Genomic DNA, 14608 nt, shown 5'->3' on the forward strand with positions numbered 1-14608 from the left:
CAGTCTGTCTCGGGTCACCGACCGAGGTGTCACGAGGGACATCGCGCTCCCGTGCTATCTGTTGATAGTTTTTCTTGCCGTGTTTCGCTACGGTATAGCAAGTTCTCGATTCGTACGGTTCTCGCGTTGTTCTCGCGATATCCAGGCAATTCTATGAATTCCTGTGAGTATTCCGGAGGTGTAGTGCTGTGCTTAAGTGCAGTGTCCACCAGAGTGTCCTTTGGATACAGTTCTCGGCCTCCACGGATTAGCTGCACCAGCTCCGGTGAGTCTCCCAATTTATTAATTGGTGAAGGCATCTCGATAGATAGTTAAGATTCGTTCTGATGCGTTCTCGATTCGTCGCTCTCTGTCTCTCGCACTATTTGCCAGACTCTCACTCCGACCCTCTCTAGCTCAACCCAGCAGCCTGAGCGGCCGTGCATTTGGCTGGCGGCCGCCTGGCTTGCGGATGCACGAACGAAGGGTGGACGGCCGAAGGTAACGTAGGTCGGTTCTCGAAGATAGTTCGTTCTCGGATGTTTCGCTATCGGTGTCAAGTTAAGGAGAAGAATTACGTTACAGTACATAAGTCCCGGGTGGTACGTGCCTCATAGTTACGCAAGCCGAGTGGCCCGGGCTGCGTCCTCGCGCGTAGCTCGTGCCGCGGCGCTTTCCCCGTGGGTGGGCGGTGGGATGAACGAAGCGCGACGCAACGGAGTAGCATCGTGTAGACAGCATCCCTTCCTCGCGGAGCACGCGGGTGTTACACACGGGACCCAGTTAAGGCTGGTGCGCCAGCATTTTTCCATAATTGCGAGGATTACTTTAATGAGCGGGGGTCGTCGAGTGCGTAGGCAGGACGAGAGCAGCCAGCCAGGCAGCCAGGCAGCCAGGCAGGCAACGTCGGCAACCGGGCAGCGCTGCCGTAGGCTGCGAAGGAGCCACGCGTGTATCGAATGCATGAAACCGAGGCAAAAGATATACAACTAATAATTATAGAGATATCTTCAGTGAATATGAAAAATTTACGGAACGTGTACACACACGAACAGGCGCTGCAGCTGCTAATAGTTCCCCCGTGCTATTTGACATTGTCGTAGTGATTTACTGCTGCACGCATCTATCGCATTGTCATGCAAAAAGTTTATTACTTTTTTTTTAAGCGCGCCCGTCGCGAGCCGAGTGCAACGCGTGCTTCGCCGAGGATAATTTAGTCCAATTACCCTGCGCTCGCATCCCAGTCAATTCCCTGCGTATCTCTAGCGAGCGACACATCGTTTGCTTGCCAGTCTTGCCACTGACTGACGTCAGCCATCTTTGGGTCAAGTGGCGTCGTTAAAGGCCACCACACAATGAATTACCGCATAAATCCCGCTCGTTTGACGTTGTCTCGTGCGCGAGCCCCAATCACCAGCGAATCATTCTTATCCCGAAAGATGAATCATTCCTTTAAATAGTTTTTTTTCTATCTAGGCGAAAATGTCTGGTGAGGATGCTTGTAGAGTTGATCGGCAAAACAGCCTGACCATTCCAATCTCGTTCAAAATCAACGTTATTTCCATCGGTCGTGTTTGATTACGTGTTTTGGGCACTAGCACCTTTCTCGAATCACTAAATATTCTATTCGAATCCCTTTGGGAAATGTTGGAAATTTTTCGTATTTCAAGAACATAGTATGCATATGTATAGTGTTTGTAAAAAATATAATAAAAAAACGTGGAAAGTGGCATTGAATTGAAAGGATACATTCGGCGAACGCGTCCAGCCGATTTGGGCCATCGGTACACTGAAGCACATACGTTTCATTTTGTTTTGCGCAAGTGCCCATAAGTCTATCTCTGTCGCACTAGCACTTGTATAGCCGCCGTAGAAAACTTGTAATTCTTTCTGACAACAGATTACGGAGCTAATCTCTAATGAAACGTAGTGTTTTTTAAGTTGCAGAGGAAAGGTCAATAGGACGAAAGTTTCTTGCACAAGTTCCAGAAAAGTTTTTTAGGTATCATATCGACACGTTTACCAAGTGTCATTTTGCTATTGCTAAGAGGGTGTAACGTTCTCAAGATGCAAGTTCGACCGAAGCTAACAGGTCGATAACGATACAGGCGGCTCGCTGTTCTCCATATGGCTTAGTACGAGACACAATCTATATCATGGGAAGAAAGTAAAAAACCATGATAGACGCATTCCGGCATGTGGTTCGTGTATGCGTACAGGACGCATGATCCAAGAGGAGAGACATTACGTCCTTTTCGACGGCACACTTCCCTTTGGGATCGATTTCAGAATTCACAATGCGTCTTCTCGGTTCGAAGAAAGTCTTTGCCTCCTAAACCCATCATGCAGCTATGTCTAAAGCATTCTTTATCGTTCATCAAGTACTCGCAGCATTCGCTGTACTTGCCGTTAACGAGGCTCGGACCGGAGCGTGCACGGCAAGCAACAGGTAATTCTTGGCAGTCTGGGCAAAGATATTTCCTGCGCGCCGCGAGTCCCAAAGCAACCGAAAGTGTGCGTGTTGCCCATGACCACCGAGCCAAGTCACCACGAGGCAACTCGTTGCTTCGCCCTGACATTGAGCATCTCCTCCCCTCGTCGGTGTGGGAGGAATGCATCCTGCCTCTAGCGACGTCGTCGAGTCCCTCTCGAGCATCCTGAGAACAAACGATGGATCTGAGAGACGACGAGCTCGACCGTCTTGGGACTTGATCTGATTTTTGCCGATAGAGAAGATTTCTCTTGGATTTTTCTAAAATACCCTCGAATCTAACAAGTAGTTGTGTGATTCGGCAGCGTGTCCGCATCCACCGGTCGTTCTCTAGCTATCCCGGGAAGACGAGAAGTATACTCAGTGACGTACCAGACGACAGCACAGAATATATAGTATGTATAAAGCGCCTGGACGAGCTGGCGTCGCTCTGTCCGTAAAGGCGCTGACTCACACATGAATATGTCAGGCTCGGTATTGTGTGTGTCGAGTATCGGTGCTACCTCGGCCCGCCCCACCACTACCACCACTACCACCACCACCACCACACCGCCACAAACCACCGCCAGAAGAGTCGGCCGAGGGTTCCGAGGACCGAGAAACCAGTCGCGCTTGGCGGGGCCTCTCAGTTTCGGTTCTCGCTCAGTTCGGTTAGGATCGTCATGTCGAAACGGGAGTTTTTTAGTCCTGCGTCTGAAAGAAATTTTGATAGATTTAGCACGTAGTAAAATGAATGGGACTATGCTCCCGATGACAACGACGCAGTGTCGGTGAATTTAGAGAGTGATAACGTGTATCGTGTATTGTATCGTATTGTACAGTAAGAAAGGAATTATTCAGAATCCTGGGAGTGAATAGTATCTTCGTAAAATAGAAGCACGTTAAAGGCAAAAGGTCTTCGAGCGCAACCTCAAGGATTTTGAGCAACGATGGATTTTTAATGAAGAAATCCTCGAGAGCTACAGAGGTAGAAAGTGCCGTGCGATGGAGAATTAAAAGGTTTTAGGTGTGACCAGCGCAGGATCCAAGACACGACCCCACAGGGACATATCCCTCAGGAATCAAGAAGGATATATTGCTGAAAGTGAGAGAAATCCAGTAGGCAGAAATCCTTTGTAAAGAAAATGAGGCACGTCTCGTGGAGTCGATCCTGGTGGTGCAGAAGGAAGCGGCGGCGACCGTCCGCTTTGATCTTCCTCGCGGCCTCTTCGCTTCTTATTATTCTTTTGGCTACCACGACGTCGGCTGCCCCAGCACACTCCCATCCATCGTCCATTCCTCCCGCTGACCAATGCGACTGGACCGGAAGGTTAGTCACGCACAAACTACTTTTTTCTCTCAATCTTTTGTACAATTTATGCCGTGCGGCTCCATTGAAAATGAACGTGACGTGAAATCTGCGCTACTCTACTCTTTAACGATCGCTGTAGAAAGACAAATCATACAAGTCCAGATATTTAAATGTATCTTATAAGACCGTCAGGCGTAAATGCGAGTTCCACGTTGTCGAATTGCACTGGAATTTGCTGATTGCGATGAAAAGGAAGGAGAGCGCGTGTCGATTTGGAAGTAACGGAACTTAGCGCAGTGTGGATCTTCGATAACTCGAATCTCAAGAGAAACGAAATATGCTTCCAATTATCGTAATTTAGATCTATCGGGGATTACAAGTTATAAAAGTGAAACATTCGAAAATTCGAAGATTCATAATCTTATAGAGGTTTTTGACTTGTAAAAGTCGAGTTATCAAAGTTCCACTTTACATAGATTTATCATATTTTCTTGATTCTCACGTGGCTGTTGTACACAATATAAATTTGATGTTGCTGAGATGCCACTGTCACGAGATTTGTTCGCTCTAGAAAAGCTAGCGAGAAATAAGAAAAAACTGCAGATTGAATCGGAATCAATACGGAAAATAATATCGATTAGGCGGATAGGTACGTACGATGTTTCGTGCAATTGAATCCTCCGTGATATCCGTTAAGAAAAAGAGACGGAGGAAGTTAAATTAATAACCGAGTGAGAAAAGCCTGACTGCATCGAAATATAAACCAGTCGTAGGACTCGAAAAACCGGTTTTCCTCTGCGACTCGAGGTGGAGCGGCCCAGCTTCGTCGCGCTCCCCTTAGTAACTCTTTCAAAATAAATATCATTCCAAGCTACGTTGGCGCTAGTCAACCGCACCGATAAAGAGACGCAGACGATTTAAACTATATTCTGTAGCTGTAAAGATTGTAGCCTTAGAACAATAAACCGTAACTCCCACGCTTGACAGATTGATGAGCCGTTAAGTATCAGAAAACAGATCTTCGCGGAAGGCGGATCCATGGTCCGTATCACTGATTGTCAGTGAGCCACGGGAATGACCAGACGGCAAGACCAACTAACACTTGTCAAATGGTGTGATGTTACAGTGGAGGCGGTGGCCGCGGTGTGCGTCCAGTGTATCTGCGCTGCTCCAGAGGAACGGTATCTTGGCGCTATCCCAGGGGAGCCCTTAGAGTGGTGCTCTCCGGTGCCGGAAACGCAGTGGCTGGTTTTCGTGGCTGCGTTAAGATCTCGGGACCAGCCAGAGTTTACTTGGAGGCCAAAGGCACCTTACGGCCCGTATACGCACCCGACGATGGGAAACACGAGGCTCTACATCGATGCTTCTACTCCAGAGGACAGATTGCTGCTCTCTATGTGGAAGCTGACGAACCGTCCTCGACTCGTGGCCACGTGAAACTCCAGTATGACCTAGAGTTCGCTCATCCAGCCGACGAGGAGGAGGCCGAGTGTAGACCCTGCACGAAGGAGGAGCTGGCCAAGGCTTACTGTCAGAGCGACTTAGTCGCCAGAGGAACCGTCAGTGCCGTCGAAAGAATGCCGGATTTGGAGGCAGCCGAGCTGGTGCTTAGGGTCACCAAGACGCTCAGACGGGTCGAGGAGACAGAGGTGATTTTAATGAGTCCTACGCTAAATCATCTACAACTGCTTAGTCTCTTTTTTTTTTATGTACAGCCCTATGCCAATAAACACGTATTTTTCCCTTTTCTTTTTTAGGACAACGAAGTAGATTCTGCCGACTACGGTAGACTGAAGGTGGTTCGCGTGCGAGTACCGAGCACCTGTGACGCCCGTCACGGTCAGGGTGAATTTGTGATAATGGCGAGAAAGAGACTGGGCGACCTGACACTTGCCTGCGCGCCAAGGCTGGAAGCTTGGGCCGAAGCGGTGAGGGAACTCGAGACGGCGCCCTGCGTCCTCAAGAGTTAGGCCGATCAATCGGGTAGAAGGTAGCAAAAGAAAGGCAGGAGCAAGTAAAGTGACCTTCGGGATAACTCTACAGTGCATCTGCCCAATTCTCTGAGATCCGGCATGAGTGACACGCTTGCTGGGAGGATGCATCAGCCTTGGATGTCCCTGTGTAAAAAGAAGAGAATGTACATATGGATATTTGTTTCTGCTTGTACATAACGTTGTACTATTGCTGTAAGGATACCGATCTCCGAACTGTGATATTATTGTATTATAAGAGGTTTATGATGAAAGGAATCGTTGGTACGAGTAGACGATTAAATAAACTAATGAAGCAAGAGAACATAGTCTACCGATTGAACTAACAGTCTGCTATTAATCTAATCGGCGAGAGTCTTTTCTTTTCTCTCCGTCCACCCTTTATCCTCTGACCTTTTCTTTCATTCTACTGTCCTCGCTCCGCTTAAGCCGTTGTCTTCCCTTTTTCTTTTTGATACTAGTGCGGGACACGGACCCACCGACTGATTTCAAGAATTCTTACGGCTTTTGTCCCCAGCAGCTTCCCGCGCGTAACCTTCTAGGGTTTGAAACCATTTTTTTGCGTTACCGTCGTACGAAAGACCTCGCTCCATCACTCGTAAGTCACTTGCATGGGCGTCTAGACAATCTTTTAGATCTACATTCTCATATGAAAGTAATTCACCTTATTGTGCGTGTGTAATTTAATAGCGTAAGAAATTCTTAAATTTACAGAAAGGGGTAATAAAGCTTGCCAAATTCTCTCAACAAATATATATATATTTTATTTCAGCTTCCATTTCTTTTATTACAAAAACACATGGAAAACACGTACAGAGAAGCCAAGAAACACGTACCCGTAAAAAACAACTACTCTCTTTCTATTTTCTATTACTTTTCGTTGCTGCTTCCCTTTTTCTTGTGCTTTGGATGCATGCAAAGACGCTGCCCCTCATTTTCCTGCCACCAAATCTACGCGATACTTTGTTCTTTATTTATTGTATTATCTTATAGGTCGTACAGCGTATAATCGTCGCATACGCCATCTTGTTGGTTTATGATTTGTCACGCAAGCCACAACATTTACTCATTTGAAGATCATGCGTAGATAAACTAGCTAGGACAACAACATTGTATCGTATCGAAAGTTCCAATAACAAGTCACAACCCTAATTGGAATGGGGAAGTTTGTTAAAAAATAATATTTCAAATTCACAAGAGCCATTGCAATTGATTACCGACTCATGCACGTGTATACGCTTAAAACAGTTCATTTCGTTTGTTCTTTCTTTTTGGCTTCAACGATTAAAGCAACAGCCGCAATAAAGATCGAAGCCACGATGGTCTTCTCATGATCATTTTCTTGTTAAGCGTATGGGTGACACATTGTCGTTTCGTTCTAAATGACGAGCGAGTCACGATATTTCTTGGCAGTATCCGTAAATTGGTCCTGTCTTCTTCGTACATCATGACTGTCGCTATTAATGTCTACCAACACGCTGTTCACCACAGACTAGAATTCGTTTATTCACAATCTATCGTAATAGAAAATATCTCTCTGAAATGCATCGGTTGTATTCGTTATTCGCATTGGTGTATCCTGTATCGAGGCTCGACCAATAGACTTAGAAATGGATTCATTAAGAGTCGTAGGGATAGTTTGGACAGAGAGGTATTACCAGATCGTCCATATTAGGCAGCACGACGATTTTTTGAAACTCTCTCAACAATTTCTTTTCTATCCAATGTGTCACGTATCCGATATTCACTGCCCTCTCGCCTACAGCTGGTTTTGCGGTCAGACTGATCTTTGGCACGTTGCGAAATCCGTACCAGAGCCTGTCCGAGGGTGACGGCGGTATGTTCAATGCCAGACAACCCTCGATACTTGAGACACTAACCATCAGCCGGATTTCCGTATTAGAGACACCCGCCATCGCCTTTCGTACGTAGGATATCTCGGCGGCCTTAAAAATCGAGAAAGATTAACAGGCATTTAAGCACAAAGTTGTTATTACAACCGATGATCGCGCTCGTCGTATCGGTAAAACGTGTTTATGAATTCCCGGTTGTATGTTGTTTCGGAATAATAAGCGACATAATCACGATACTCACGTGCTGAAAGTACTTGTTGGCTGCAATCTTGTCTACCATACTGAGAAATTTACGACTTGACGATTGGGATGGGCTGCAAAAATTGATGACGCGACAGATTTCAAAACTTGATGCTTTAGCGAAATTGAGATTCTACTTACGTAGATTCTTTGGATGGATTTGCAGCTGTCAAGTGAGTACTATCCTCGTCTTCGGTCGAGGTCTCCGGACTGTCCTCCACATCGCTATCGAACATCGGCGACCTGGCCGGCTTTGGTTTCTCTACTGCGAGTATTTCCGTCGAATTGCCAGATACAGAGCCGGCTCTTGTTAACTTTAACAGATTCAATTTAGTTTCTATCTTCATCGTGAGGCAGCCCTCATAGGAGATGTCCAAGTCGAGCCAAAGACCCTTTTCGTCGATCGTCGGTTTTGAGGCTCTGTGAATAAATGGCGCACCCTGACCTATAACCAACTCCGAAACGAGCAAGCTCTCCATGAAGTATGGCAACTTGATGTTCGAGAGCTTCCGCTGTATTTTATCCTGAATGAGATTAATCATATCTGGGCACTTGTGCATGTCGAAAAGTATGCGACCAAGTAGCGCGTTCATCCAGTTCACGTCGGAATTGACTAAAGATGTCGCTGTGTCCGTCATTGGCGTAGTTTGAGCCTGTGAAGGACAGATAAAAATTACGTTTCATCTCGTATGCTGCTTACATTATCCGTATCTATTAATTCGTCTTGACGTACGTCGATGTAGCGACCCATGTACGTGCTGTAGCTCAATTCAATATTTATGTCAAGTTGCGCAGAAGACGACGTTAAGTTCTGATTCTGATTTGATATCGGCGGATCCTTTGTCGAGGATACAGAGTCTCGTGTACTTGCTAAATTTGCAGCAGATAACAGTCTTCTGAACCTGCCATGACAAAATGAACTCATTTGAAGAAAATACTTAGAAAGCTGCATATGCTGTTAATCTACGAATTCAATGTATTTCTTTTTGACAAAAGGAAAACAATAAAGTCTCCTCTAACGCGAGACACGGGCCTGCGCATAGAATTTTTATTACAAGGTATACATATATGCATGTTTTCGCGCTGAATAATGTTTTCGTGATATTATGAAAAACCACGTGTCATTTGTGATCTCGTAGACCGACTACATGATATAGTATGTCATATATTACCAAACTTCCTTTTCCCGATCCGTTCTGGCAAATACGAATAATCTGCACTGCTCATTCATATCTTCATTGCAATCCTCGAAGACGTCCTTGGTGTCGCGTGACTGGGACAGATCTTCGTCAGTCTCTTCTTCCTCGACGGTGGGCTTCTCATTGTCGGTCTCTAACTGTCGTGCCTCGTCATCGGATGAACCTTTTAAGGTAATCGTCTCAATAATTACATTCTCTTGGAGAGTAATGCAAATAGGATACTTTTTACTCCATCTCCTGAGGAATAATAATTTTTCAAAGTATTAATTTTATGGTCTAGAGAACTTCTTGATTTATATTACAATAAACACCTCTTACCGTCTTCTGATGAGGCCCCCAGGAAGCAGCTCGACTTTCGCACCAGTCAAAGAGTACGCTCTTCTTCGAACGAATTTGGCCTTATGCTTGGGCTCGTCCCAAATGGCTCGCTTTGGTATCCTAGTCCTTGTTTCCATAACGCGCAACACGTTGCTCTCCAATCGAAAGAATACCGGTTTTGTGCGAGCAACGTGATAATTGTCAGGATCATAACGGTAAGGAAGCTCGTTCATCCAGCCTTCGTATCGTTCAACTACTGCATGCTCTTCTGCGGCAGGTATCTCCAGGACGGGAACAGAGGACATAACGTCAACTGGTGGCTCCTGCGGTGTCGTCAGTATTTTCATAATACAATTAATAATATTTTGGATTGTCACTGTCGCACATATTCCTGCAACGAGGCCCCTGAGGTATCCGGGCAACGGCATCACGTAATAAGAACACCAGAGGACGATCATTAAAACGAATAAACGATAGACAATTTGAGTTTTGAGATAAGAAAATGGTTGCTCAAAAGTCGAGCCAATCGTTCCAGAGGATTCTTCGTTGTGAGCTAATAATCTCATGGATTTAACAACTGTCGGGATTCTTGCCCTTTCTTCTTCACGAACGATCTTCGGGATGGTTCTATCCCTTTCGTCCACTACGGTGGTACTATTCGTCTTGGACGGATCCTCTTCGGCAAGTTCGGCGGCTTCAATTCCACTTTCGACACTGACCTCCTCGGAGTTCTTTGCCTTTAAACCGGTCTTGATACGAGAAAATCCGGCGAATCTGGAGGAAGCGCCAGAAGTAGAGGAAGCACGACCCCGACGACGCACCACCGGTGAACAATCCTTTTCCAATTTTTCAAATGCATTGTCTTCAGTAGGCGTGACGTCGCCCGGGCCTTCGGAATCACTAATGCTTGAATTGTCTCTGCTCCTACTTTTTCCCTTCCTTCGATCGCTTTTTATTTCAGAAAGTTTCTCTTCGAAGGTTTTTGTAATCTTTCCCTTAATTTCTGAAAGTACTTTCCATGGATCGGATGGTGGTGTACCTTCAGATAAGTTTCCATCCATACTTGTGGATCGTCTTTCCAGTCCACCTTCAGGAACTTCATTGCAATCAACTTTGGTTCCAACACTTTTGCTGGGACTAGACTTTGGAGAAAGCTTGTTCGACTTGGAAGTAAATGCCTCCTCCTCATCTGTACTTGGAAAAAACTCTTCCAACTCATCATCACTAGCATGGTAACGAAAGGCTGGGACGGATATGGCAAGTGGTTTACCTGTAAACAAATAAAAGATGATTCTCTCAACAGAGCTGAAACTGCAAAATATGACTCCTCGAGGAACTACATTTAAAAAAAAAAACTAAACCATTCACAGATAATTTCAAGGAGTCGTATTTTGCAGTTTAGCCCTCAATTGAGATATAGGACTCTATGGATGCTGTACATGTTCTAATAAATATCAACGTTCTTACCCTTGGTCATACCCAATGTAACTTTAGCAGGACTATGCTTTGAAGTCATGATTCCTGCTGCAGCCTGTTCCTAAGTAACTCGCAAGTTACGTCTTCATTGTATTTAATCACGATATTCCTAAATTATTCTCGAATACGAAGAGATAACTATCTACTGAAGTGATACTGTGGGAGCCCATGCAGTCAGTCTCTCAGTTGAAGTGTCGACGTCAACGACGATCGCGGTTACCCTCTCCATTCGCCTCATAGTTCTCCACGGTTTCAGGAGAGTAAACAGATATTCCTCTCTTCCAACGTGTTCCTCCACCGTTTTTAGCGCTGCACGACACTGCGCTCCAAGGTTAGGCGTGCAGTACAAAGGTAAACTTCGCTGCACAAGAATGTATACCTGTGAGTCTTCGTTATTTGTAGACTTTAGTTTTTAGAAATGATTGCTAGACGTGATGTGCACCGTAGGAGAATAACGGAGATGAATTAGCCTTATGTAAAAGATGCGCGGACGGTAGATTCTCTTATCCAGGAAATTCGGGCTACGTCCGACTCCGGTTCAGTCATCACTGCGGCGCCGTAGTAAAGACTACTTGCACGATACGCCAACAAATTAAGGACTCACGCGGTTTTGCGCACCGTGTTACACAAGCGTTGATCCATCGATCTTTTGGAATCTCGATGAACATACCAAGTTCTTAAATATTGCAGCCGACAAATAATCTAAGCCTAAAAAATCGATGAAGAGTTATTTAGGATATTGCCCAATATTGACTAATCTATGTCAAGGGATCCGCATCGACTGAACGAAATGGTTTCTCCCGTTTGTCACGTCGGTATTGTCGGTATCATCGGCATTGTCGCTATCCTTGTTATCGCCGCCGTCCACAGCCGTTCTTCCGTGCAACGTATACGCCTCCATTCTATTCATTCTGACTTCAAAGCCACACGATCGCACGAATATGTCATGCATACGTATGTTGCACGATTAGGAGCACACAGTGGTCAGGGGATCTGTTGAGTTCTGTCAATTTGGACGAGCAAAGTGTTTCAGAAAGAACGAACAAATCATTGAATATTCAAGACAGAAGCTTCGAAGTATAACTTGATACTCGATGATAACTCAATTGAAACCTTACCTGTGAAAAGCGTTGTGTATCACACTAAGCAGGAAGAAACTCGACATGACGCAATTCCTATTTAGCGTACGGCTCTTGCGCTTGAGGGATTTGATACAAAGAGTCGTGTTTATCGCAGATTTTCTTGGTCGTTGAGGTATCATCGCGTAATTTATGCTCCATACGTATTGCTCGAGAGAGGAACTTATGGTGCTACGGTGTAGTGTTTTCGTACTTAGGGGAGGCACACATAACCTAGCCTTCCGGATTACCCCACGACGAAGACGACGATCAACAACATGCCTAAGTTTACGCCCCTTGCAATATGCCGTATGGCACTAATCTGTATACTTATCGGTATAACATGCCAGTGTGTACCAGCACAAAAAACGCCAGAGGTATGTTTTTTTGATACATGCCTCTTGCCCAGTGAGGAACTAAATTTCTCTTTCTCAGAATCGGAGTACAGGATTAATACCTGACCAGGAAGATGTTCTCCTTGTATTTTCTACTCTCAGTGGCTCATTTGTTGGTGTCTCTCAGCGTTACGGAAAGATACAATGGCGACAGGATGATGGTAATACTTTCTGTTACATTAAGCCATTCGCACAAGTTTTTTTTACCTACTTTACCTTCTTTGTATTGTCAATATAATTCATTTACAGAACCTGCTGTTAAAGTACCTATGGATTTATCAGAAACATCTATGTAAGTTTCTTTCGTCAATGGATACTAGTTGTCCCTGAAAGAGAATTTAAAACATATTCCATATACGGCATCTAAAGAGTTATCAGAATTATATCATCAAATGTTGACAGGCCCATGTTTCTACCAGATCCGAAGGACGGCTCACTTTACCTTTTTGGGACGGAATCAGAAGCATTAAAGAAGCTTCCCTTCACGATTCCACAATTGGTCGCTAGTAGTCCTTGTCGAAGTAGCGACGGCATACTTTACACCGGTCGAAAAATTGATACTTGGTTCAGCGTCGACCCGCGAACCGGTGAGAGAGAACGTTTAATGGGTTTCGATTCGGCAGATAGTACATGTCCACTCGATACCCAAGATGTGATATTCGTTGGCCGTACCGAATACAACATCATCATGATCGACAGTAAACACAAAGATCGAAAGTGGAATGTTACGTTCTACGATTATTCTGCTGCAAAAATGGAACCAGACAGAACAGATAATTATGGTCCGTGCGATCCCAACAAATGCATGAACTTTTGTAGGATTATACACAATAAGCATGTTTTGCAATATACTTATTTCACTGATTTTCATTATTTTTCAGAACTTGTTCACTTCACCACAAGCTCTACGGGCAGAGTTGTGACTCTTGACCGCCGTTTAGGCACTGTACTTTGGGAACTTGATTTAGGTAGTCCAGTGATCGCGACGTATACGGTTAGTAAGGAAGGTCTCGTTACTGTACCGTTCACAAGCGTGGCCGAAGGCACTTTGGACCATTTATTGAAGAGATTTGCGGCAAAACCCAGCGATATTCAATTGTTGTAAGTGATCCTGAATTAGTTAAAAGGGTATTTCTGAACATGCTAAGGTACTACTGCTATACTGTGTTTAGCCCAACACTCTATGTCGGAGAGCACAGGCACGGCCTCTACGCTCTGCCATCATTGGTGGACGCGTCAACTGCTACTATATCCAGTAAATCTGGGCATCTTCTGTTGGAGGGCCCGTTGGCAATGCCTAATCCTCAGAATAACGACAATTCCGTTCCTCTTCCTGCAGATCATATTCCTCTGGCTCGGATCAAAACATCCGAAGAGGATTATCAAAGTATTTTTCCGGAAAAGAGTGTCATCGTCTTGGGTAATGTCAATTTCTTTTAAAACTACTGTTCAGCTATTCTAATGTACACAGATACATGGAGCGATGACGCCAGAAGCGAGAAAATGATTGAAATCATTTTTTTTCGTGCGTTTTCAATTAATTCATACATTATTGGTTCAGTCGTCTTCCATACATGGCACGGAGGACAGGTCATTTGCACTCAAGTGTATCAAGTATTAAAATTCAAAGAATAGTGTAGGAAAATGAAGCAGGCGTAATGGTGGCCACCATGAAGATTCGATAGATCGGTTTCTCATTCAACATTAACTTAAGTACTTAAATCCAGATAGCCCGGTTTCCTTACCGTGTAAGAGAGGTGGTTTTAAAGCAACAATGTTAAGAAGTGTTTCCTTGCTTTTGACGTCATTGTTCCGTATATGTGTTGTGACGTGATTTTTCGAATCACGGTCCCAAGGCGGCTCCGGTTACCGATACAGATAACGTTCTCGATTTCTGGTTCCCTTCGGGTCGCCACCCTGCTCAGAAGCTACGCTCTCGGGTTGATTCGTATAGTTATGTCAAGGCTCTCGTGAGATGTCGTTATTGTTTAGTTGAGGTCGAGGTGCTCGAATCTGCCGTGGGGAGATGGTCTCGACGTACCGAGTTGCCCGGCAGAGGAGAGTACCCGACGGAGACGTCTCCACGGACCGGCAGAAGCCCGGGTGAGGAACGCTCTCGATTTGGTTTAAAGGGACGACTCGAAGGAAATAAAAAAATTATCGGTTAAAAGGCTCTCGACCAATCAGAATGATTAGTTCTCGGATTTGACTATTTTGTCAAAGCAGTCTGTCTCGGGGCACCGACCGAGGTGTCACG

At 45.1% G+C, this 14608-nt stretch overlaps 4 protein-coding genes across 5 annotated transcripts in view; 3 read left to right on the forward strand and 1 right to left on the reverse strand.

The window, feature by feature from the left end:
* LOC107264646 overlaps nt 1–2890 on the forward strand; it is a 21396-nt gene extending 18506 nt beyond the window's left edge. For both annotated transcript variants that reach the window (XM_025081855.1, XM_025081856.1), the window contains one exon: nt 1456–2890. In XM_025081855.1, coding sequence (XP_024937623.1) covers nt 1456–1507 — 52 coding nt within the window. In that variant the 3' untranslated portion in view covers nt 1508–2890. The remainder of the gene's footprint in view (nt 1–1455) is intronic.
* Nucleotides 2891–3082: 192 nt separating this feature from the next.
* Nucleotides 3083–6056, forward strand: LOC107264645 (meteorin-like protein). Its single transcript, XM_015733129.2, has 3 exons — nt 3083–3779; nt 4888–5410; nt 5519–6056. The coding sequence occupies exons 1-3, from the start codon at nt 3595–3597 to the stop codon at nt 5729–5731; spliced, it is 921 nt and encodes a 306-aa protein (XP_015588615.1). The 5' UTR covers nt 3083–3594; the 3' UTR covers nt 5732–6056.
* A 434-nt stretch (nt 6057–6490) lies between these two features.
* LOC107264643 (testis-expressed protein 2) lies at nt 6491–11592 on the reverse strand. The gene is made up of 7 exons (XM_015733126.2): nt 10830–11592; nt 9363–10632; nt 9018–9281; nt 8579–8747; nt 7987–8498; nt 7847–7919; nt 6491–7698 (listed from the first exon to the last, which is right to left on the reverse strand). The coding sequence occupies exons 1-7, from the start codon at nt 10876–10878 to the stop codon at nt 7372–7374; spliced, it is 2664 nt and encodes an 887-aa protein (XP_015588612.1). The 5' UTR covers nt 10879–11592; the 3' UTR covers nt 6491–7371.
* Nucleotides 11593–11764: 172 nt separating this feature from the next.
* Nucleotides 11765–14608, forward strand: part of LOC107264641 (serine/threonine-protein kinase/endoribonuclease IRE1) — a 7849-nt gene continuing 5005 nt past the window's right edge. The window contains exons 1-6 of the mRNA XM_015733123.2: nt 11765–12333; nt 12392–12512; nt 12601–12643; nt 12754–13133; nt 13233–13452; nt 13524–13771. Coding sequence (XP_015588609.1) covers nt 12235–12333; nt 12392–12512; nt 12601–12643; nt 12754–13133; nt 13233–13452; nt 13524–13771 — 1111 coding nt within the window. The 5' untranslated portion in view covers nt 11765–12234. The remainder of the gene's footprint in view (nt 12334–12391; nt 12513–12600; nt 12644–12753; nt 13134–13232; nt 13453–13523; nt 13772–14608) is intronic.

This window comes from Cephus cinctus, unplaced genomic scaffold (genome assembly GCF_000341935.2).
Source record: "Cephus cinctus unplaced genomic scaffold, Ccin1 Ccin1_scaffold0189, whole genome shotgun sequence".
Taxonomy (NCBI): Eukaryota; Metazoa; Arthropoda; class Insecta; order Hymenoptera; family Cephidae; genus Cephus; species Cephus cinctus.

Coding starts and splice junctions, on each gene's coding strand:
- LOC107264645 (XM_015733129.2), top strand. CDS start 3,595: ATGAGGCACGTCTCGTGGAGTCGATCCTGGTGGTGCAGAAGGAAGCGG. Junction 3,780..4,887: donor CAATGCGACTGGACCGGAAG/GTTAGTCACGCA, acceptor GTGATGTTACAG/TGGAGGCGGTGGCCGCGGTG. Junction 5,411..5,518: donor GACGGGTCGAGGAGACAGAG/GTGATTTTAATG, acceptor TTTCTTTTTTAG/GACAACGAAGTAGATTCTGC.
- LOC107264643 (XM_015733126.2), bottom strand. CDS start 10,878: ATGACTTCAAAGCATAGTCCTGCTAAAGTTACATTGGGTATGACCAAG. Junction 8,748..9,017: donor GATCGGGAAAAGGAAGTTTG/GTAATATATGAC, acceptor TTGTCATGGCAG/GTTCAGAAGACTGTTATCTG. Junction 8,499..8,578: donor ACATGGGTCGCTACATCGAC/GTACGTCAAGAC, acceptor TGTCCTTCACAG/GCTCAAACTACGCCAATGAC.